The sequence below is a fragment of the Cervus canadensis genome, chromosome 17 (genome assembly GCF_019320065.1).
Source record: "Cervus canadensis isolate Bull #8, Minnesota chromosome 17, ASM1932006v1, whole genome shotgun sequence".
NCBI lineage: Eukaryota > Metazoa > Chordata > Mammalia > Artiodactyla > Cervidae > Cervus > Cervus canadensis.
In genome coordinates this window covers 8,589,735-8,615,081 of record NC_057402.1, presented here as the reverse complement: position 1 = coordinate 8,615,081, position 25,347 = coordinate 8,589,735, and the positions used below count along the sequence as shown (strand labels likewise).

At 38.1% G+C, this 25,347-nt stretch overlaps 1 protein-coding gene across 6 annotated transcripts in view; it reads left to right on the top strand.

Moving 5' to 3' along the window:
- The first annotated feature begins 862 nt into the window (after positions 1-862).
- PAPOLA (poly(A) polymerase alpha) overlaps positions 863-25,347 on the top strand; it is a 53,206-nt gene continuing 28,721 nt past the window's right edge. For 3 of the 6 annotated variants that reach the window (XM_043434668.1, XM_043434666.1, XM_043434664.1), the window contains exons 1-9: positions 863-1,150; positions 14,790-14,963; positions 15,377-15,443; positions 19,139-19,220; positions 20,959-21,068; positions 21,534-21,587; positions 23,892-24,003; positions 24,653-24,742; positions 24,833-24,971. In XM_043434668.1, the coding sequence (XP_043290603.1) occupies positions 1,143-1,150; positions 14,790-14,963; positions 15,377-15,443; positions 19,139-19,220; positions 20,959-21,068; positions 21,534-21,587; positions 23,892-24,003; positions 24,653-24,742; positions 24,833-24,971 (836 nt within the window). In that variant the 5' untranslated portion in view covers positions 863-1,142. Of the gene's footprint in view, positions 1,151-14,777; positions 14,964-15,376; positions 15,444-19,138; positions 19,221-20,958; positions 21,069-21,533; positions 21,588-23,891; positions 24,004-24,652; positions 24,743-24,832; positions 24,972-25,347 lie in introns of all 6 variants that reach the window. The other 3 variants (XM_043434667.1, XM_043434665.1, XM_043434663.1) reach the window with 1 other exon arrangement.

Here is a 25,347-nt window from a genome sequence, read left to right as displayed (position 1 = left end):
CGCTTTGGGACAAAATGGGTTGAAAAAAACACAGCCTTGGGGAAACCGGAGGCGAAAAGGCCTTTGCTAACATTCCAAGGGTTACGGCCACCTACGTTTCTACTGAGTGACAGCTTTATTAGTGAGTTCCAGGGCCCCAGTTGTCAAAAAAAAAAAAAAAAAGAGAGAAAAATGAGCTCGTGTTCCCGAAGCCGCGGTCATCAGTCCTAGCCTTCAAATTTCTATTCACTCAACAGTTATTTCTCGAGCGCCTGCGTACACATTAGTGGGCAGAACAACTCCAAGGCCGCACGCTGAGTTAAACTCAGTCTAGCAAGTCCTAGTTGGGCCGCTGTCTGTTGCTGGCTGTGCAAAGCACCCCTTTTGCATTATCGCATTCAACAGGCGCCAGTCCCCCGGGAAGCAGGCAGACACTCACTCTCCAGAAAAGTAAGGGGAGGCTGAGTGACTTGTTACAATTCAGTGACACCGTGCCGAGCCCCGCGCTGGACTGACTCGGGGCGGGTAGTGGGCCCGCGCGGGCGCCTCGGGCCCCTCCAAGCCCCTCCACCGACCAGTCCGAGGAGCAGCGCGACCTCGGGCGGCGAGACCTGCGCGACCTCACAATGCACCGGAAGCGACGCCCCTCTCCGGGCCCTGCCACGCGCAGTCCGGGCCGCATCGGCGACCAGACCGGCTCGACAAAAGGAGACACCCGCCCCCTCCGCTGCTCAGAGAAAGAACCCTTCACTTTTCTCACCCGGTCCCGCACCTAGACTGCAGCCGCGGAAGGTGGACGGGATCGGGGCGGAAGTTGCTGGGGCGCCAGCCGGAAGTCGCCGGGGCGCCAGCGGGCTATTGAACTACCCTTCCCGTGAGGCTTCGCGGCGCCGAGCGGCTGCTTCGCGCAGGCGCGCGCCCGGCGTGCGTGACGACGTCACCGGTTCTAGAACGTTGCTGTGGTAGCGCTCGGGCGCCATGTTAGGACGAAGGGGAAGGAGGAGAAGCGCTTAAAGCGGCGGGAGCGGGTGCGGGAGTGGGGTAGGACCCAGGGCTAAGGCAGGCCCCCGCCCCCTCCCTCCCGCCTCAGTGGATCATGCCCAGGGCGGCAGCGGCGGCGGTTGCGGGGGGGAAGTGACTGGGCGGTGCCGGCGCAGGAGACGATGCCGTTGTAAGTGATTTGTATTCTGTTTTCTCTCGCATGCCGACGGGGCCTTGGGGGGCGTCGGGCGAGGGGGAGGGGTCGCAGGAGCCGGGCCCTCGCCCCGCGGGGGAGGCCGGCAGGACTGGGGCTCTTCCTGTTTCCTCTCTCCCGCTCTCCGCCTCACTTCCCCCTTGTGCTCCGTTCCCGCTTTCCCCCCACCCCACCTTTCTTGGCTTTGGCGGCTGTCGGGCCGGGGGCCTTCCCCTTCCGGAAAGGGCCGGAGGAACCTCTTAGCTCGACTTCTCGCGCCTGGTCCGATAATAGAAAGGAGGCGAGAAAAACAAACAGAAAACAACAACCCGGTGGCCAGCGGCCCGGGCGGAAGGCCCTGCTCCTCGCGGGGTCTGCCCTCGGGGTTCGGGCTTGGCCTCCCGCCCCCACCCCGGCGCCTGGCGGGCTTATTCCGCTGCTTCTGTTCCCGGCCTACGTCTCCTCACCGTTTCCAAGTTGGCCCACGTCGTCCGCCAGTGTTAACCCACTTCCACGTCCTAGCTTGCATGAACACGAGTCAGAAAAAAACCAAAACCCAGTTTTGAGCGTCGAGCCCCGCTGTTTGAAACCCCTATCCCCTTCACCCGCGCCCCAATCCCCTTCAGTCTTTTCAGTCCCCAGAAAAGGGGCATTTTGCCGGGCGCCCCTATCGAAAGGCGTTGCGTTACGTATTGCTTTCCCGGTTTTGTTTTGATAGGGTCGCCGGAGTTCTTCCTGCTTCCGTCTCTCTCCATCTGCAGTATTAACTTTTTTTGTTTTTCTGATGGTAGACTTTTTCTTACTGTAGTTCGTCTTCGGCATTTAATCCCACTAGGCTTACATCTTTTACTTTCTTGCCCTTGTAGAGTTTTGGTGTTTTTGTTTTTTTTTTTAAGTTTTCTTTTTGAAAGAATGGGAGGTAATTTGAGAACTCATTGTTGTTGGAAAGATTACAGCCTTTTTTCCCTGCGTATATACACAGCAGTGCAGAGGCCTAAATAGTGAGACTGCATTTCTTCCATTTTTGAAGATTCAAGGGTAAGAAACGAAGGGCTGAGGAGTTCTCTTCGTTATAGCCCCCAAGCATGTAATTGACCCTTGAAGTTTTGTTTCAACGTAGAAGAGAAATTTTGGGGTTTCTGACACCTACTGTAGCGCCTCAGGTGTTTTTTTGCTTTTTTTGTTTTCAAATCAACTTCTGCAAATATATGTGATTATAGTTTTACAGTTTTATTTATGTACGTATACGTGTGTGTCTGTCTTTACAGGTGAGTCTGTAACTTTGAAACGGGCATTAAACACACCTGTTGTACTTACACGATATTTTAGAAAAGAATTTCATGCTCCTTCTCACCCACTCGAGTCATTTTGTTAAGAGGCCTATCAGCATATTATTTCCGTAATGAGAATATTTGTTAGTTTTAATTAAATATGTAGACCTAAAGTCTTGTAATCTTTAAGGTCCCTGTTAATTGATTCTTCCTTTTATGGAACGATAAAAAGGGTTACTAGGAGAACCGAGTCTTAGCAGGATTTTTGTGGCATTTTTCAATTCAGCAGCTATTAAAGTCAACGACTCTGTTAGCTCACATTTTACTGCTGTTTTTTGAAAAAGGACTTCTGTTTCTGATAATCCATCATGTCAGTATTAAACATTGATCAGTAATACGAAATGTATTCTTAAAGTGGTTTAATGAAGAAATAATTTATGTCTTTTAGAAATTGACAGTTCTTTTATACCTACTTTTTCCCAACATTGGGGAAGGGAAGTATACATTTCTTTTAAAGACCTAAGTGCTTCAGATTCTTCGAAAGTTAGTTCAAATGTTTAAAATGGGAGATACAGTGAAGGCAGCAGATTCCCACACATAGATATTGCCTTTCTAGTGTGTTTCTTGAAATGTGGACAGATATTCATTAGCTGTCCCTCTTTTATTTTTAACCCTAAGTGTACTGTAGACCTTTTGAAATAAACTGGAAAGGCCAAAGACAGACAAGTTAATTAGGCTCCCTGCCCCCCATTAATTTGCTTTCTTTGTTTTTCATGTTCTGGTGTCATTAATTTTATTTCATGTTTTGAATTGTGATTTTCAAACTGTATTGTGTTTGACTTCCAGTTACATGTTCAGTATGGCTGTTAAAATTGTGTGGGGGGTGGGGTTAAGGTATAGACCATAGATGAGTTGTCAGAATGGATGGAATTAAAACAGATTATTGAAGTTAGGTCATTAGAAAATCATTAGAAAACATTGTGAACAAGTCTCCCATATATTGTCCCAAAGCGTATCTAATTGCACGTATAATTTTGAAAAGCTGACGTGGTTTAAGAGCCATGGTGATGAAGTTTCCAAGATTTTTGATAGTCTTCAGATCAATTAATACAGGATTTCTCATCTTGGTACTATTGATATTTTAGGCCGATAATTCTGTCATGTGTATTTTAGGGTCAACATCCCTGACCTCTACTAGGTTTTAGGATTCCCACTCCCCGTATTCTGGTAATGACAACCAAAAATGTGTCCAAATATTGCCAGGTGTACCCTGGGGGCCAAAATATTGTTGAGAGCCACTGCATTAATATAAAGTATAATACCTGTATGGGAACTATATTCCAATTTCTGCCTTATTCTGTGCTGGTCAGATCTTTTTTTTTTTCCAGCTCACTTCTGGCTATCACTGGTAATGAAAAGACTTCAAGGGGAATAAACATTATCAATGATTTAACACTCATGCCACATTTGTAGGACATTATTGGAAGAGATATTTAGCAAGAGTTGGTGGGAGACAATAGCTTTTCTTCGAAATACTTGGGGTTGTCACAAAAGGGGGATTGGAGTACTTTCATGTAGCGATAAGAGGTAGAACCGGGACCTTTTGGTGGATAGTAATATTGTGTAGCAGTGGTTTTCAGAGTGTGTCCTGTAGAAGTCTGGACGTTGGGGGTCTTTTATCCTTAGTACGTAAAATCCAAACTATTCACAGTGTTGAGATGTTATGTTTTTGTTAGTGTGTTGATATTTGCACCAGTGGGATAAAAGGAATGGTGGGTAATGAAGCTTGTGCTTTAGGAAGAATCAAGGCAGAGGTGCCATATACTTCTAGTTGTCTTTATGTTATTTCACTACACATATGCACACAGACACACAGTTTGAAAAAAAAGTCCTTGATGAAACAGTAAAAGTGTTAATTTTACTAAGACTCTTGACCTTTGAGGTTGTCTTTTAAATATGTTGTGATAAAATGGAAAGTACACATAAAACTGCTAAAAAGAAGGATGGTGGTTTTGTGAAGAGCTCACCTGGTTGATTTGTGAGCTAAGCTAGTGCTTTTCTCATGGAGTTCTGTTTTTACCTGAAAGAACAAGTAATGAACCATGGTGTTCGTACTTGACGACTTAGCATTTACTTGAAAAATGGAGTCTGTCTTTGAGGAAAACAACTGACAGTGTTTGTAGTCAGTGATAAAATTTGAGCTTTCAAGCAAAACTTAAAATTATGTAATGCTTGTTTCTGCCATTGTGAACTTGTCAGCCTCCCAATAATTAAAAATATTTCTGATTTGAAAAAAAAATTTCTGATTTGATTGATGGTGATATTAATGAACACTTTATTTTATTTTAATGAACACTTTAAAAATACTGTGTTTTTTAAAATGTGTCAACATTTGGAAGGCAGGTGTAAGTGCAGGATGGACCAGTGGATTTTAATACAAGAATGCAAAGGGTTTTTTGCTGTGGTTTCTGCTTTCATATTGTAACTAGGCTTTAAGAAATTACCACTTGGGGCATTTTGGTGGAGTATTAAAGAAGAATATCCACAATTATTTGAAAAGACTGTTAAAATACTCTTCCTTTCCAGTTACAATGGTGTTATTTCCCGGTTTTCTTCCTGTGCATCTACCAAAACAATTTATTAGGATTGCATGCAGAAGCAGATATGAGAATCCAGCTGTTTTTGATTAAACCAGAATTAAAGAGATTTGCAAAAATGTAGAATAGTGCTGTATTCACTAAATCTTTTGTTTTAGACAACAATTGTTTTTTAAAAAATCATTTATGTTGGCATATGATAGATTTCTTGTTACTTAAATGAATTAGCATTTAAAGAAACTTCCGTTGTAATCTCTACTGCAATAAACAGTGACAGACGTAATCCACATAAACCTGAGCTTACTTGAGTCTTACTGAGTTGTAAGAGTCCTGAAAACCCCAGAGTGAGAGCTGCTGATGGATAGTGACAGCTGACAACTGTCCCAGGCTGCTGTTTGCAATGGTGGTGTCAGTGCGGCATCTCTGGTGGGTTTTGAACGTCTGGAGGAATGGACACACCTGATAAAAGACATTTTTTGTTGTCAATGAAAAGCAGTGTATTAGATAACCTTTAAGAAGGGTAACATCTGAGAGATTTTGATTATCAGATTTTAAGATTTAGAGGTTTTGTAATGAGCTGCTTGCTGCTTAATGATGCTGGTTATGGTTTTGAAATGTGATTGTCGTTGTTCAGTCACTCAGTCGTGTCAACTCTTTATGACCCCATGGACTGTAGCCTGTCAGGCTCCTCTAGGGATTTCCGAGGCAAGAATAATGGAGTGGATAGCAATTCCCTTCTCCAGAGATCTTCCTGTCCCAGGAATCAAGCCTGCGTCTCCTGCATTGCAGGTGGATTCCTTACCGCTGAGCCATGGGAAAGCCCTTGTGATATTTTACTGTAAACATGTTTTCAATTCATGCTTTTTTGATGGAGAAGTTGGGAGGGAAAGTATTGGATCTGGGTAAATTTATAAGCCTGTTCACTTCCTACTCTCTGACCGCCCCCCACCACCTCCCCTTTTTAAGCCTTCTAGCTTGAAAATATCTTTTAAAATGTTTTGACTCGTCAGAATATTACATTTCTTGGCAACTGAACTACTTAAAGTTAACATTACAATTAAATTTCACCTTCAGTTGCATGTAGGCAAGTTTATAAAAGCTCACTTGAGGCAAAATGAGACCAGTTGGAGTCCCAGCTATTTTTCACTTTTGGCTGGTGGAGGAGGCTTGTCTTTTATTTGGTATGTTCATCATCCTGATTCTTCAGCAGCTAAAATTTAAATGACTGTATAGTCTCAGTTTCTGACTCATGAAACAGCCCCATTGCAGGAGATAATAGTTCTTGAATGAACGAATGTGACAGTCGCTCAGTTGTGTCTGACTGTTTGCAACTATGCCGTCCGTGGAATTCTCCAAGCCAGAATATTGGAGCGGGTAGCTGTTCCCTTCTCCAGGGGATCTTCCCAGTTCAGGGATCGAACCTAGGTCTCCCGCATTGCAGGCAGGTTCTTAACCAGCTGAGCCACAAGGGAAGCCCGCTAAGTTGTAGATTGGAGCCAAATCTGAGTCTGGGTTCCATGTTTCATTTTCATCCTAGTACTGTAGCATCTCCTGTGTACCTGTTTGGTGTTTCCTCAACTCAATTGGCATCTGTTGATGTGTCTTAAGTATTCTTAATTTTCAAGATCAGGTTCTTGAAAAATACTTGTTTAATCTTTGGATTGCAGGTCTGCAAAATTTTATAGCATTCTGATTTGAAAACTTAAGAATTTTGGGAAGAAGAAAATGTAGAAGTTTAAAATAGATAAATCTTTATTCCTCTTCTGTTACAGAATTGTCTCTCAAATTTCTATTCCCTCTATATTTCAGAAACCAGCTTCTTGTATTTTACAGTCTTTGTAGTTTTTAAGTTTTTCTTTAAGAATAGTGTTCCTGTCACTTTGGTTATTAGGAGCATCTAAATTGCATATCCTGGAGTTAATGTGTATATTACTATGATATAATACGTTGTTGAATATTTTTTTCTGATACACTTTAAAAATTTTTTAGATTCTCTAGTTACATTTCCCTCATTTTCAATTTATGCTTGAGAAATGCTGATGCAGGAATGCTGGGATTTGGCCGTTTCTGTTGTTTTTACTTCTTGCCCCTTTTACACGGCAAAGGGACAGTTAGAAGTGCCCTTAGGAAAGAAGGGAAAATACCTGGCCTTTGTTACATTTGAGTAATGAGTGCTTTTCTCTGTATAATCAACCGTTTATTTCCGAAGTTTGACCTTGGGATTCATCATAATTTGTTCCCCCTGAGGGTGAACTATTGCTTCATCCATAGGTGCTCTGCTGCTTACTAAATATTGGCTGGATGAGCCACCTGGACTACATATTTTAAGATTGTAGTTAGGTTCTAACTATATTTAGTACCTCTTACACAGGCTGAAGGTGATATGTTATAGCCATTTAGAATAATGTCTTAGCAAATACTGTAAGCTTGACTCTTAAGCTACTAGTAAAATTTAAATATATTTTAAACTTCTTGTGAAAGAGTAGATTGTATTATTTCTGTTAAGAATTAATATTTAGTGCACTTTCAGATATTTTAGAGAGATCCCATATTCTTATTTTGTTCAGTGTCCTTTTATCCTGATTGAGTGGACACATTATGTTTAGGGTTAAGGGCTTTAAACAGCAAATTATATAATTTATAACTAAAGGTTATATATAAAGATATATAATGTGTTATTGTGATTTATCTGATTTCTTTCAAGGAAGGTAAGTTAAGCTTTCAGTTTTAACTTCAGACTGAAACTAACAAGAAATGAGTGTTTTTTTGTTGACTAGTATCTACATTTTGAGGCAATTGGCCCTGTTGATAAGATGGGTCTCTAGTTCCAAATGTCCCATATGAGGAGGCAGGGATTCATCAGTAGCTTGAGCTTTGTTTAAATTGAGGTGAAAGTCGTTAAATATTAACCATTTCCGAAAACACCATTGGTGATTTGTTGTCCTTTCCGTTAGTGTGTTATCTTCTGAGACTGCTTTTTTCCTGTTCTCTAGTTGTTCAGAGTGCACACCTCCTTGTCCTTTTCCTTTGGCATAGCCTTGATTCTTTCTTTCTGTATTATTTATCATAAGCTTTTACTTTGCACCCATCTGTTGTTTAAAGATCTGAATCCCTGACCAAATTTGAGATTGTCACTGAGGATAGACTATCTTTGTATTCCTGATTTTAGTATTGTCTCTCATACATATTTGGGATCCTAATTCAGTAAATTGCAGCCTAGTAATATTAGTTTTCTGGAAAAATAAATGAGGAAAAGTGCTTTTAGGAAAGTTGGATTAATGAAGTTTGATAGATAACATTGGATGCTTTACCAGTGCTCTAAAGCTGTAAATCATGATTTGTGCTTAATTTTCTAATCATAGAGCATTACACTGAAGAGGCCGTCTTAAAGTTTTTATTTCAGTTCTTTAAAATAACTGTTTGATTAGGATAAACTACAGAGCCAATAATCAAAATGCTAATTATTTAAATTGAGCAGTTACTTGGTGTCTCTTGCTGTTGGGGAATGATTTCAGGGTGGGGAGGTTGGTTTTAGCCTCTTTACCATCACAAACTTAATGGTGAATAGAATTAGATTTTCAACTTCTGTATGATTTCATCAACTTTAAAAATGCTTTAACAAATCAAAACAAAATGTTACAAGATGAAATTATTCCACCAGTCAATTCTGCTTGGTATGTTTTTATGCATGTATAGATGTAATAGACATAGGTGGTTCAGATGATAAAGAATCTGCCTTCAATGTGGGAGACCCAGGTTAGATCCCTGGGTGGGGAAGATCCCCTGGAGAAGGGCATGGCAACCCATTCCACTATTCTTGCCTAGCAGGCTGCAGTCCATGGGGTTGCAGAGTCAGACACAACTGAGTGACTGAACAACAAGATGGCTGAAATACACAAATGATTTTTGAAGATACAAGACTGTATGTTGTGAAAGATGTCTGGAGGCTTAACGGTTATAGTCAGATGCCTGAGGTCATACCCTGACCCAGTGAATTTAGGTCAGCCTTTCCTCTCTTTAGTTTCTTCATCTGTAAAATGGAGACAGGTAATAGAGTCATTCAAACAGTTGGGAATAATGTAAAGTGCTTGCCACACTATCTGGAATATCCTGAGGTTTCAATAAATACTGTTATCATGCTTAAACTCTGCAACACCTGACATAGTGAGCCTCTTTCCATGCTCCTGCCTCCTTCTTTTATATAGCATAGATTTAAGTTGTAAGAATGTACCATAATTCGTCAGTCCTGTATCATATTAATGGATATTTAGGTGGTTTCCAGTTCGTAGTGCACGGTAAACTGTTCAGCGAACAACTTTGGGTATCTTTTGTATTATTCCTCTGAGAAATGTCACATTCCAGAATCTGTGGGGGTTAAGAGAGGTATTTATTTACAAATACCAAGCATGGTCCCTTTATAAAGGATAATGCTGGAATAGGCACTGCCCATTTCAAGATCATTGTTGCTTTGCAGGATTTTGGGCCCACATTTGGCCTGTCTCTCTCTAATCCATTGTATTCCTACCCTATGAGCAGTCGAAATTTGTGCTTTACTGTACACATTTTATGTATTAAAAATGTATTGTAAATTAAAGAGGATATGTCTTCCAGTTTCAGGGCCTTCAGTCTGAGTCCTTGTGTCCTAGTGAATTTGTGTAAGATAGATTGCTAGAGGTGAAATTGCTAGACATAGCTTTTAAAAAAATTTTGGTGACTCCCGATTGCTTTTAAAAATTATATGCCAAGTTCACCTCCTTTGTGATGGATAAGAGTGCTGATTTTCTTATACCATTGCTAACATTAGATGTTTATAATAAGTCTTTCATTTTACCAGATATACATCAGCCCTCTCCAGTCTGACAGAAAGAAATGATTGTCTTTATGTGCTTCCTTGATTTGCAGTGAAGCTTTTAAAAAAGTTGACATAAGAACATTTTAAGGATATAGGTTTCCCTCGCTATCCAAAAGAGAGGGGTCCTATGAAACCTTTTGTAAGCCAAAATGGCATATAATGAAGCAGCAGCTACCTTACATGCATCTTGCTAACAGATGCACAGAATAAATTGAGATAAAGCATAGTGGCTCACAGACATAGTTAAAAGTTAACAGCAGTTTGATAGTGAACGTACATATTTCCTTGGTAAAGAAGGTTGGTAGTAGTGCCATTCTTGCCACTCAGGGTGCAAGCTACCTCTGAAACAGCTTGCAGAACAAACGAACAGTGTTTTTGCTTTTTGCCTTTTTTTGTAAAAGTGAAAATCCTCCTTGGATTTCATTCAGTTAGTGAAAACAAATAACTAATGTAGTTTTTCATTGGAGTGTTCCTTACTTTCCTCCTTTACTTGAAGTGGTCATCAGTATACCATATCCATGACTGATCATCCTTTGACTGTTTGAAAGTATGGCTACATAACTGGTTTACAAATCATAGGAACTTACAGCATTTGAGTTAGCTTTATAGTTATTGCAGCAGAGTGGTTTTTAATGTTTCACAGTGCAAGTATTGTTTAAACTGGATGCCTAAAGTTTTGAAACAAGTCTCTAGCCAAAATAAGCAGCCTACATCATATTCTAGTTTCACAAAAATGTTGCCATTTCTAAGTACCCTGATTAGATTTAGATCCTTGACAGCCTAGCATGGGGAAGGGACAGATCTTTGTGTTTGGAAACTGGTCTTCTGTGACATAAGTGTGTTACAGTATTTAAATTTTTACCTTGCCATTCAAAGCAGGGAAGAGCTTTAATGACCCCATAAAGGTGCAACTTAATAAGAGTGGCACAACTAACGGCAGAGGTGAGCTCAGAGCAGCATGACGAGTAGAAGTGAATCAGGCCTGCTTTCTCTTAGCAGGTGGCTTTTGGGTTGGGAACAGATTTTGTGGACCGAGTTTTGAATGCCTTTACACCAGAAGTCATGTGGTTTTTACCCTGTTTTAGGAGGGTAATGCTTGGTAGCAGTGTGGATGGCAGACTGGCATAGCCAGGGAATAGAAGGAGTGGGACCAGGATGCCTAGAGTCAGAACAAGTATTGGAATGGAGTTGTTATATAAAATGTTGTTGAAGTTTAAAAAACAAGAAAAAAATAAAGATGGGCATGTGTTGTGTGCAAGCTTTGCCTTGATGTAAATTATTTTAAATATTATAAAGAAAATGCCCTATGTTTATGAGAGAACTCTGAAAATATTTAGTATTGTGCTCTCTTCCTCCCTCCTGACCCCCAAAAAAGTAGAGTTGGGGGAGGAGTGTTTGGCTGCCCTTTGTAATTTTGTGCATGTGCGCTCACTCAGTCCTGTCCAACTCCTCATGACCCCATGGACTAGCCCACCAGGCTCCTCTCCCTTGGGACTTTCTAAGCAAGAATAAGGGAGTGGGTTGCCATTTCCTCCTCCAGGGGATCTTCCCCAACCAGGATCGAACTCACCTTCATTAGCAGGCAGATTCTTTACCACTGAGCCACTGGGAGAGCCCTTTGTAATTTTGAAGGGTAGGGCACAATTTATCTCTTGCTCTGATCTAGAAAGGATTAAGATTTAAAAGGGCTTTAGTCATATTTTGAAAACTGACAAGTTGTTTACATTAAAGGTGGATGAAGAGGATGGATCAGGGCAGAGGTATAATAATTTCTAGTACCCTAGAAATTAGGGTACTAAAATAGTTCTTACAGAAGTACAGGGGTTTTTGGATTTTTGTAGAGAACTTGCTGGATGGCCATCAGTTTTGCTCTAAGAATTCAGGCAGTAGCCTAAAAGTAGACACGAATATGTTCATGAGATGAAAGTGAACCAGTTATTCAGGAAAAGCACAAGCATTCTTTATATTTAAATGGAAAACCAGAAAGAAATTTTAATGGATCACAAATACTATGGCTCTGTATCTAGTTTTTTTCCTTATTGTTTTATATAATTGTAGAAGTTATTTTTTTTTAATAGTTAAGTCTGAAGAAAACTGCATATTGGTAAAAATGTCTCTAAAAAGTGATGGACTGTGGAGAGGTGGCTTCTTTGTTCAAGAATTTGAGGAAGAGCTTTGCATTCTTGGGATTGATAGCTAGCTGTCTGGTGTATGGTTCCAGGAGAAATTCTATAAAGGAGAACTTTTCAAATTACCCAACATTAGAATGTGTATATTATTTTTGTTAGAAATAGGACAGCAGCAAAAAAGATGCTTAAATGTTTGTCCCCCTCCTTAATTTCTAATATTAAAATTAAATGTAAAAATTTGACTTCTTCCATTCAATCATAGCTAATGTTTCTACATGTCAGACGTTCAGAGAATCTGGCATCCTAGAATTCCGAGTCTAACTACTTGGGCTAAGCTTAAGCCATTTTTATTGGAGGCATAGGTGTCATGTACCTTTCAGAACATGCATTTATTTCTTTCCTTTCATTTGGTTGTGATTTATTTTTATTTCTTTCATAAGTGATCTTGAATTAGTATGTATTCTATATATAACTTGTATTAAATATGTATACATATAGAGATAAGTGATATATATGTTCTTTTTTGAATTATGTGAGTTGAGTAAATCTGGTTTTATCTTCTATGCTGTGACTACATTTTTAATAAACATTTACAGCTGGGGTATGATTTGTTTCCCCATGAGACTGTTAATATGGAAACTAATGTAGATATCAACATTTTTTTTCCCCCCAATTAAAGTAAGCAAACTTGGTGTGAATTTAGAAGTCTGAGCCTATATCCAGTATTTTTGGCAATATAGTTGAAATAGACAGTGGACTTTCCTAGCATTGTTTTTTGTGTGACAGTGAAGAACCTGAATATTTGAGAAAGAAAAAAATGAGTCTGCAAGAAAGCGTAATGCCACAGAGAATGAGCACCCACATTTTGGTGATATTCAAACTCAACTGGTAATGAATTTAGCCTCTTCAGAAAGGAAGAGAATGCAGATGAACTATTACTTGCTCAAAAAAAAAAAAAAAAACAAAGAAAAGAAAAATCAGTAGAGGTTTAAGTTAGGAAAACATGAATTCAGTTTATACTTGACTTGAAAGCTCTCATTGCTTGCTTGAACCAAATCTGGCTAGAATGAACTTTATTTTCTTTACTGGCTCTACTTACATTAAAATCCTTTATAAAAAGTATTTATAATCCTGGGGTGGTCATGAAGGGCTCTAGTTTACTTGGAAAAACTCGTATGAAGCAATGAACAATGCACGAGAATTTAATTACGCTAAGATATGTGGTAAGTGTATTTTTTTACACTTAATATGTAATTTATCTGGAATCTATTAGAGCATGGTGGGAAGAAATGATTGGGCAGTTTTGAGGGCTACCTTTTTTATGTCAGTTTTATGGAATATGAGGATAGCTATTTGTTGATTGACAAAAATATGTATTAACCAAGATATTATGAATGTATTTACAGTTACATTAACTCCTATATTTTAATCATGTGAGATATTTAGTCTTTTGACAGTGCTTGGTGCTCATGTGGAGCCCCAGCTCTGTGAATTGACATCATAGTCTTGTATAGCAGTGGAGTTTATATTAAAGTTACTAGGAGGAAGTGATCTGACGTAAATTAATTGCTATAAGAGATAAATCTGATTCATACTTATTTATTCAGCAAATGTTACTGTAAGGTCTGATTTAAAATTGAGACAACGCATAACTTGTTCAGGAAGCATAAACTAAATGCTGTACAGTCTATTGACTCATTAGTAAACACTGTGGGCTTCCTGGCATTCTTAGGTGTTGTGTTGATATGAGAAGACAGTATAAGACAGTCCCGCCTAGTATAAACCAGAACCCAGGACAGTAGTGAACGCATAATGGGACTTAGCTGCATAGGATACCTGCACCTTATTGCTCTAGTAGGCTATTGTGCTTTCATTTAAATATATATATATATATATATATTTAGAACTTGGAAAGAAGTAAAGATGTGTGTGTGTATAAAATAAGTTATTTCTTAAAGAACAGAATTTGGGGCAAATAACTGATTCAAATGTTAGCTTTTTCTCCTTACCTGGTTTTGTACATTATTTGACCAGGCAGTTTTTAGTTAATAATTGTGCTGCTTTAGAATCTCTGTCCATTGACTCATAAAGGGAGGGGAACTAAAACAAGAATTGGTTTCACACAAAAAAATTGAGTCAGATTAATTTCCTAAACCATTTAGAACATACTAGACCTTTTCACTAGTTATGTTAAAATCCTATTGGTTGTAAAAATCTAGAATTTCTCTTAAAACGGAAAAACATTTGACTAATCATTGTTAAAGTGTAAATCTTAGCAAAAATACTGTAACAAGCTTAGTGTGAATATATCTCTCCCCCTCCAAGTTATGTTTCTGTTATTTGCCTCGTTATCTATGAGTTTTATTCATTGATAGTCAGATGTTAAGTTCCACTTGGGGAATCTCTTGTGTTGGTAAAACTTTTTGTATTTATCTCATCTCTTTAGAAATAACAATTTAACAGATTTGGCCTCTTTTCAAGAAGTAAAATTTCTTAGAAGTTCACTGTATCTTTGATAGCATTTTCTCTAGCAATATATTTGATTGGATTCTTATTTATAATTTATTTAGATGTTTAGATAGTAGCAAAGTTAAAATCCTTGGAGTGGGAGGAGAACTAAAGTTTTCTTCTTGGTCATTTAGTTTTTGCATTACGTTTTGTTTTAAAACATGTTTTTGGAGTATGGTAAGGAATCAACTGTTTAAAACTGCATTTTTTCTAATTATGCTGATTTGTTTCAAATTGTGGAAATTTTTTGGCAGTAATTTTATCCAGTTCTGTTTGCAGTCCAGTTACAACACAGGGATCACAGCAAACCCAGCCGCCACAGAAGCACTATGGCATTACTTCTCCCATCAGCTTAGCAGCCCCCAAGGAGACTGACTGCCTACTCACACAGAAGCTGGTTGAGACTCTGAAGCCCTTTGGGGTTTTTGAAGAGGAAGAGGAACTGCAGCGCAGGTCAGTGTGTGTATGTTTATGTCTTCTTTTAAGGTACAATTTTTTATTAACATAGTAGGCTAATTTTGAGGAATTCTGTACTGAGAGTCAGAATTTTTCTCCCCAGTATATATCTGTTTCAAACAAGAATGATACCTTGAAAAAACTTTCCCTCTGTATAAAGTTCTGTTTCCTTTATTTTGATTTGCAGTAATTTTGGTTAGTATAGTACTACAACATTGTCAGGAGAAAGAGGAATGCCTTGCTTAGCTAAAAGATTGCTTTGCCCAGTGTAACAGTGCCTGCATGTAGCGAACTACTATAAACTTTATTTCTGATAACTTAAAAACTGGTTAAAATTTAGGAAGCTGCATATTAAAAATGATGTGGAAAAGCAAACAACTTGATACTTGACTGATATCCTCTATCAACAGGATTTTAATTTTGGGAAAATTAAATAACCTGGTAAAAGAGTGGATACGAGAAATCAGTGAAAGCAAGGTAAGGTGACTTAATTGTATAGAAAGAAATTTATCAGCTGAACACAGCAGTTGCCTTATCTGTTCTTATCCGAGTGAATTTAGAGTCTTGAATGTTTAGAATCTTTTGTTCTAGACTGTTGACAGTAGAATTTATATTTGGTGTCTAGCTATTTTGAAAACAGGAAAAACTGAATTAAATTCAGTGATTTTATAAATACATTTTGATTGAACACTTCAAAGCTGAAACTCTGTGATTACTTACACATGTCAGAAATAATGTTTCCCTCAAAAGGTGCTTTTAAAAATGTATTAAATATGTATGTTAACTATTTGAGACGCTTGTTACCTTATAAAGAATTCTGTAACAGTGAGCATTTTTAGGTCTTCAGATACTAAACTCTCAAACTGAATATTTAGTTCATTTAGTTTTTTATAATACCATTCCTTGAGTTTCTAATATTTCGTTATCAAGAAATAATACAACTGTTGAATCAATGACTAGGCTTCTGGTAAAGGAAATGTATTCTTAAAAAGTTGTGTAGAAGCCATTTTTTTAAAATGCCATAAACAGTGGTCATTTTTCCCGGGTAGTTGAAATGCATATTTAGTCTATAATATAGTTGAGAAATTGATGGGAAGAGAACCAGAAATAGAAGAAGACCTGAGGCAAGGTATCAAGGTAGAAGAAAAGTTAAAATCTTCTAGCTTTAGCCAAATTTATAATTTTTCTTAAAGCAGTGTATACATATTTCAAGTAATTGACTGAAACTTTAGCAGCCAGATTATTCAAAATTGAGGATTCTATGTGTACTACATATTTGTCATTGATAAGAGTTTTGGTAAAAATGTATTTTGAAAAGAACTTCCTTTTGAGCTAAAGCAAAGGATGTGCAGGTTTAAGTATTTTTACTCATTTATTGAACGTAGTGATTCTTCATTCTTGTGTAGAAACACAGCTTTGCTTTAATCGCTTTTTATTAGACCTTTAAGTTGAAAACCATAGACAAGGCCAAATCGTAGATTTATTTAATGTGAAACAAGAGTTCTATCTCATTGATAGTTTTGTTTCAGTAATTTGAATGCCTTGTTAGTTTCATTAACTGATAATTCTTGATATAATTCTTCTTCCTCATTTTCCTGAGGGTAACAAAAATTGTTTGGATTAATTTCATGGGCTTGCCTGGTGGCTCCACTGGTAAAGAATCCGCCTGCAATGCAGGAGACCTGGGTTCGATCCCTGGGTTGGGAAGATCCCCTGGAGAAGGGAACGTCTATCCACTCCAGTATTCTGGCCTGGAGAATTCCATGGAATGTATAGTCCATGAGGTCACAAAGAGTTGGACACGACTGAGTGACTTTTACTTTTGCAATTAATGCTCATTCCTGATCACATTTTTGTCCTTTTCTCTGTAGTCTGTCAGTAGTAAATTGGTTAGAGAATGGGACTTTAGAGGTTAGGCTTTACAGGTTTGGTCTTTCATGTCTCTTCTCCTAGGGGGCATTTCTTCTTTTTGTTGGTTTTAAGACTTGATGCAGAATTCCTTATATTGACACTGTTGATACGGTTGAACCACATAGTTCTCTCTTTTGATCTTAGTTCCCCAACCCAGGATTGAACCTGTGCCCTTGCAGAGTCTAAACCACTGGACCACCAGGGAATTCCTTATATAGTTCTTTTTTAGGGATTATGCTGGAGGATATTAAAAGCAGCACTCTTCCAGTTGAATGCACTGCTCCTGTCTGGTCGCCTCAAGTTGTGACAACCAAAAATATCTCTAGTTAAATCAGTAGAGAATTTTTACTGTATTAGTTACAATTAATTTATAAATATTTTGGGGAAAATTTATATAAAACTTGAATTTCCACTTAGTTTGATTTATTTGCCATCCTGTATTCTGACATTTATAAAAGGTTTTCAATTGAATTGTTTTTCTGTGATGTTGTATTAAGAAACAAGAGAGTCCCTGAGCCTGTTACAATTTGTGTTTAGGGTTTTTGGAGTATGAAGTAACAGTTTGGTCTTTTTGGCAGGGTGGTGGAGAAGAGTGGTCTTTTTTATATTCTGCTACTGAATCAAAGACTTCACTGAGGAATTAGAAAGGAAAGAGAAACAGTGACCTAGCACACATGAAGATTGTGTGTGTGTGTGTGTGTGTGTGTGTGTGTAGAGACATTATCCTTATCCCCAAGTGTGTGTGTGTGTGTGTGTAGAGACATTATCCTTATCCCCAAGTGTGTGTGTGTGTGTGTGTAGAGACATTATCCTTATCCCCAAGTGTGTGTGTGTGTGAGTGTGTGTGTGTGTGTGTGACCTAGCACACATGAAGATTGTGTGTGTGTGTGTGTGTGTGTGTGTGTAGAGACATTATCCTTATCCCCAAGTGTGTGTGTGTGTGTGTGTGTGTGTGTGTGTGTAGAGACATTATCCTTATCCCCAAGTGTGTGTGTGTGTGTGTGTGTGTAGAGACATTATCCTTATCCCCAAGTGTGAGTGTGTGTGTGTTTAGAGACATTATCCTTATCCCCAAGTGTGAGTGTGTGTGTGTGTGTGTGACCTAGCACACATGAAGATTGTGTGTGTGTGTGTAGAGACATTATCCTTATCCCCAAGTGTGTGTGTGTGTGTGTGGAGAGACATTATCCTTATCCCCAAGTGTGTGTGTGTGAGTGAGTGTGTGTGTGTGTGTAGAGACATTATCCTTATCCCCAAGTGTGTGTGTGTGTGTGTGTGTAGAGACATTATCCTTATCCTCAAGTGTGTGAGTGTGTGTGTGTGTAGAGACATTATCCTTATCCTCAAGTGTGTGAGTGTGTGTGTGTGTAGAGACATTATCCTTATCCTCAAGTGTGTGAGTGTGTGTGTGTGTGTGTGTAGAGACATTATCCTTATCCTCAAGGGCGGTCAAGTAGTCTCCGTAGTAGAGTAGTGCCAGGGTCAGGAAGATGAAAATCATCAGTAAGTTTAGTTTTGTTCAGAATCATTCCGCTAAACTACTAAATCATCCTACTGAACTATTAAGAGTAGCATTATTGACCTTAAAGTCACTCTTGATACCGTAAAATTATAGTCTAATGTACTGTGAGATGGGTTTCCCTGGTGGCTCAGTTGGTAAAGAGTCTGTCTGCAATGTGGGAGACTCAAGTTTGATCCCTGGATCAGGAAGATCCCTGGAGTAGGATAGCTGCCCATTCCAGTAATCTTGCCTGGAGAATTCCATGGACAGAGGAGCCTGGTGGTCTATAATTACAGTCCATGGAGTGGCAGAGTCGGACACGACTGAGTGACTAACAAACACTTTGACCTTCACTGTGAGACATTTGATACAATCATTGAGTACAATCTCTTCTAAGCAGTCAGAATATGTTTTTGTTATAGTCTCAGGTTCATGGTTTATGCAGCACCTTGTCATGATTGAAATATGTGATTCTAACATTGCTTCTGTGGAATCATATGATCTCGACCACTGTCGTCTTTATAGCAGTTTCCAAAAATGTGGCAAAATATTACCACTGATTAAAAGTTGAAAATTGCTTAAATTTCAAGTTAGGTTGATCTGTGAAGGCCTGGTATTTTGTAGAGATTATAGTTTGTTTACCGTGTATATAAATTTGCATGGAAAGTGTTTTGTTTTTTTGTCTAATGTACAGTGTTACTGGAAATAGTTACCTTTGTGCTCCACTGCAAAATGACTAATTTTTTGTTTGCTTCAACAGAATCTTCCACAATCTGTAATTGAAAATGTTGGTGGGAAAATTTTTACATTTGGATCTTATAGATTAGGAGTACATACAAAAGGTAAATACTGTTTTAATTATCTTGAGAAAGAATGCTTTTTAAATTTTTTAAAAATTATAACAGCACATCTATCTCAGTTACTTATGGTGTATTACGCAACTTCAGTTTGCAGGGAAGTACTTCAGGAAGCCTAAATGTGATAAGAAGAATGAAATAAAGTGATGCCTTCTATACCTGTACTCTTTAATGTAGTATTGAGTAAAATAAATTTCTGTTTCTTAGTAGAATTAGCCATATTTTCCCGGTTGAATAACCACATGTGATTAGTGGCTGTCATATTGGAAAGTGCACATAAAGTACAATTTTTGCCATTGGGGAGTGATTTTGGGCAGTGCTGCTCTGTATATTATTTGGTCTACCTGAAGAATATCAGTTTGGAAATCAGAACAAAAATGAATTAAAGTTTGGGGCAGGCGGGAGAATCTGTGGATTTCCTTTTCCTTTGTGTTACAAAGTCATGAAATATAGTTAAGGAAAAAACCAAAAAAATGTGTATCTTCAGTCAGTATCAATCACTAATAATATTTTCTTGGTTACATTTGTAGGTTTTTCCCCCTGTGGGGAGAACATTATTGAGCTCTTTTTTTTTTTTTTTTTAACTAAACATAGTTAGTAAGCTTTTGGTCTGCATGATCTTATTTATTCTTCAATATTCTTATGTAACAAATAGCAGTCGGAGACTTAAAGAGACAGTGCAACTTGATTAGTTGCTTCCAGCCATCTCCTGGAAGAGCTAGGATTCTAACTCTGGCAGACTGAGGCTGTAGATTTCAACCATTAACCACTAGCCTGTTAAAACTATCTGTCAGGGGACAGTCCCTGGTGGTCCAGTGTTTTAAGACTTGGCTTTCCAGTGCAGGGGATGCGGGAGCGAAGATCTCACCTGCATCCTGGCCAAAAAGACCAAAGCGTAAAATAGAAATAGTATTGTAACAAATTCAGTTAAGACTTTTGGAAAAAGTTACCTGCCAGTCTAGTATTCTCTGCGTTGTGGCGTTATTCCTTCTCCCCATCTCCCGCTACTCTGTGCCGGAAGCAGTGCATTTGCTTTGGGTGTGTCCTGTGAACTTTACCTTCTTTTCTTCATGATGTCCTGCCTTCAGAATTAGTGCCTCAGGGATTGATTGAGTCTTTCAGGAAAATGACTATGTTGACCTGATTTCATATTGATCTCTTCTTGTTATGATCCCAGTTACTGATTTTGATCACCTTTTTTTGTGTTCTCCTTATGTACTCGATGTTGGCCTTCTGTCAAGTCCTAAATTAATAGCAACTATCTTACCATGATCTGCCTCTTTGGATTCTTGCTGTTGGTGCTTCTTGAAGTGCATAGGTCCCATTTAGGTGCAGGTAGGAGCCAGGAAGCAGCAGTCTTAACGTATAGAGAGTAACTGCATGCTTTTTGTCTCCCTGATGCACGTGGTTGTGACTAGTGACTCCAGAATGTTGGGTGTATTCTTGACTAATTCCTTCTCTTACCATAAAAGTTCCCATCTGAGTCAGGTTACTTTGACTCCCAGTTGACCTGGGCCACTGCAAATAGAAGTTGCTTTAGGAAAAAATATATCCCATCAGTTAGGGTCATGTTTTATTGTACTGACTGGTAGCTTTCCTTTTTGTTTTTAAGGGAAGGGGCCCAGTGTTAGAGGCTCATCACTGCCAGACCCTGCCGTGATGAGGCGCACACTAGTCTCCTTGCAGCACTGACTAGTAGCTGACGGGCTCACTTTTTTTCTAGGTGCTGATATTGATGCGTTGTGTGTTGCACCAAGACATGTTGATCGGAGTGATTTTTTCACCTCGTTCTATGATAAGTTGAAATTACAGGAAGAAGTAAAAGATTTAAGAGTACGTAAATGTTCTGGGTGAAAGGGGAGGAGTTTAAAAAGTCAGTTTAGTCAGTTGATTGAGTTTTAAATGGTGTAGCCATCAACTTTTTTGAACTCTTGTAGTTTGCCAGGCCCTTTTAAGCTTAAGATAATACATGCTTGTATTTTATTCTTTACAGCAGTCTAAAAGTCATAAATCTGTAATCCCATGTACAGAGTAGGAAATGAGGCAAACAAAATAAATACTAAGCAACTTGGCCATCATCATATATCATAGTAGCAGAGATCAACGGTTTGAACCGAGGCTTGTCTGATTTAGGATTCTAGTGTCTTAAAGTATTTACTGAGAAACTAGTTTGTGTCAGGCATCGTAGTAAATTGTATTTAAACAGTTTTAAGTATTGCATTTATTTAAGTGTACTAAAACTAGCATAATTCTAGTGTATAGTTTCAGAGACACTAAACTTACTTAATTTTCTCACAGGCTGTTGAAGAGGCATTTGTACCAGTTATCAAACTGTGTTTTGATGGGATAGAGGTAAGGTTCAAATAGACAGTTCTTACTATTGTAATTTTGATAGATGCAGGTTAAAAACTTGATTTATTTCAGAGTTTTGTAATTGGTGAGATGGTGTGATATTAATAAGAATTTTTTTTAATGGAAATGGTAACCTGTTCTTTTATAACGTTTTTAGTCTTTTTTAAAAAAAGAGACTTGTGAAACTAGAAGTTAAAATACAGATAAAAATGTACTGACTTTGAAATGCTGCTACAGAAGAGTTTCCTTGATAGATTTTCCGTATGCAGATTCTATGTACTTTTAGTCTCACTAAGGCAGTCCATGGGGTCACAAAGAGACATGACTGAGCAACTGAACTGAATGCAATATAACAATGTATTTTTGCAAACAGCACTTTTCCTTGACTTTCATTTAAGTGAAATATGTAAGAAGTTGAGAGAAAATTGTGATCTGGTGTTACGTGTGCTGAAATGTTTTCTGATAGGGAAGGATACTCGAGCTTAGGCTCTTGAGCTGAGGGGCAGTTTTCTTTGCGGTTTTCAGCATGTGTAATGACAGTAGTTGCAGCAAAGCTGACAGCGAGGCAACTTGAGTATTGTCACTTCCGCATACATAATGGTGCTGGAACATCACTGATAGTAATTACAGTTGTGAAGTTTTGTGCAAAAAGTGGTTTCTGTAATTGCTGCATAAGGTACCTAATATATATGACTAATAAGTTGACACAAAATGTTAAATTTGGTAAAGGATTATCAAGTTCAGGCAGTTTTGATTTACTGAAGTGAAAGTCACTCAGTCATGTCCGACTCTTTGCAACCCCATGGACTGTACAGTCCATGGAATTCTTCAGGCCAGAATACTGGAGTGGGTAGCCTTTCCCTTCTCCAGGGGATCTTCCCAACCCAGGAATCCCGCATTGCAGGTGGATTCTTTACCAGCTGAGCCATACTTACTGTCAGTTTATTAAATATGCAAAACAACCTATAACGTGGGTGATGCCTTGTTTTCCCAAGATTTTTTTTGTTTTTTTTTTGGTGGAGACCCCCTCATTGTGTGTGTAAACTTTTCAGAATGGAGAAAAAAGTCAAATGGTTAGTTGAAATATTTAATGTGTGTGTTACCACTGAGTTGCTTTTTGAGTTTACATTTTTCCCTCCTTTGAGCATGTAGTCTTTATTGAAAGTGAAAGTGAAGTTGCTCAGTCGTGTCTGACTCTTTGTGACCCCATGGACTGTAGCCCACCATGCTCCTCCATCTAGGGGATCTTCCTGACCCAGGGATCGAACCCAGCTCTCTCGCATTGTAGGCAGACGCTTTACAGTCTGAGCCACCAGGGAAGTCTGTAGTCTTTATTATTTCTGTCTAAATTGGGGGAGATACTAGATTTTGGTATCTGTATTATTGGAAAATTTAGACTATACCAAAAACTTAATTTGTGTAGTTTTTTCCTGATCTTATAGGTAGGTGCATGTTTAAATGATTTTTCACAGTAAGCTCTTAAAGTATACCTTTTTAAAGTGATTTTATAAAAAGACTTCTCTAGCAGCAAAGTTTGGAACCATGAAATCATGCCCTCAGGAATAATTACCAAATCTGTGCTGAGTTTTCTTTTGCTTCCACCTTTACTTGAAAAAAGGAGAAAAAAAGCAATTTTGTCAGTAGCCAGTTTTTGTTTAGCCAGTTTTTGTTTCTGTTAGTTAAAACTAAGTTGGAGAAATAGACTGTGATAGTATAAATACATAAGTTCATAAATGCAAGAAGCTTCCTTTTTACTGACATGTTTATTTGGGTCACATATCATCATATTAGCCTTATATTTGGGAACCTTTCAGCACATAATCAATACACAGTTCATGTATTAATGGATGGAAACTTAAACAGTTAACTAATTAATCCAGTATGTATGCATTTAGCAAAGGTAGTGAATTAAAGTTAGTAAGTATGGTTAAAATGACGGGTAACTATTTATAAAAGTTGTGTTTAGTATTACCATGTTTTAAGATCTGATTAAAATACCTATGGTAAGAATTTTGTTTGAATTTTTGGAATTGTCATGTTAACAGCTGATGAAAAGATTCTGGTTTTAAGGAATATTAAGTATTTTCTTTTTTTTTTTTTAAGTATTTTCTTTTTTAAAAGAAATGACTTAAAACTAGTTTGGAAAAGAACATGTCTGGAAAACATGCATATGTGTAACTGAATCACTTTGCTATACAGCTGAAACTAATACAACATTGTCAATCAACTATATTCCTGTATAAAATAAGAAGTTCAAAAAACAGTTTGACAGATACAGAGTGTTAAACTTTGCTTTTGTTTTAGATTGATATTTTGTTTGCAAGATTAGCACTGCAGACTATTCCAGAAGACTTGGACTTAAGAGATGACAGTCTGCTTAAAAATTTAGATATAAGATGTATAAGAAGTCTTAACGGTATGTAAAAGCATATTTCCTTTTACATAATAGCAGTTTTGGTCAAATATGAAATGGCTTTTAACTCGGGTTTTGCAATGAAGCTTTTAATAGCCCTATTATTTATCTGTAGTCATATAAAATGAGCTTTTTTACTTAATAGTTAGACTGCAGTGAGATATTTAGTAATTTGTTGTATTCATCGGTGTCTTGCACTGTTATTTCTTTGCTCTCTGGAACTTTTAAATACTGTCTGACATTTGTACTCTTGCTGGTGGTTTAGGTCTCACTGTGTGACTGTTTAAATTTTGATCCCCATAACCTTGGTAACATTTTCATCTATCGCTACATTTGAACACTTACTTTACCATTGCTTGTTACAGTGCTCTTAAAGAACAGTTCTTAGAAACTTCAGTGGACCATGCTCTATGCAGTGTGTCTGAACTGGAAGACATTTTAATTCTGGGTTGAAAGTTTGAGATGAAGCAGAGTACAGTTCAGATTCTTTGGTTTAGGGTAGTGCTTGTGGTGCCTCTTTATTAACATTACTGGTTTTACCAAGCAGATTTTTATTTAATTTGACATTAGTCTCAGAAAATTTAAAAGAAATACTCTCATTAAACCTTTGATGATTTAATTTTTTTTTTTTCTTTTTACTCCTGTTGATCAGGTTGCAGGGTAACCGATGAAATTTTACATCTAGTACCAAACATTGACAACTTCAGGTTAACCCTGAGAGCTATCAAACTGTGGGCCAAACGTGAGTTCAGAATTTGTTGGCTAGCTTATTAAACATGTTTAAGCTTTTGTTCAACACTAACTTTTCCTTTTTGCTTTTCCCTATCAACAGGCCACAACATCTATTCCAATATATTAGGTTTCCTCGGTGGTGTTTCCTGGGCTATGCTAGTAGCAAGAACTTGCCAGCTTTATCCAAATGCAATAGCATCAACTCTTGTACATAAATTTTTCTTGGTATTTTCTAAATGGTATGTGTTTAGATTATATTAAAATAAAATTGATTGTAGACACTGAAGTTTAGTCTTATTTTTATGACATTTCTGCAGCTGGTCTCAGATTCAAATTTAAGTTCACGATGCAGCAGTGTAGATAGCCTTGGGGAGATCATGTTGTATATAAAGTGACAAGCCTAATTCTCTTCCTTTTGCCAGCATTCCCCGGGTAGTGAGGCAGGTGCTGTTTGTACTTCCATGAGTAAACCTCCTCTCCAAATAAACTCTGAATTTTAGCTGTAATGTTTGCTAAAATCCAGTGAGTTGATAGGTTGGGATATTAGTTACTTTGGATAAAACTTACCACCTCTTTTACTCTTTGAATTCTAAATCTGTAGACCTTTAGTTTCTC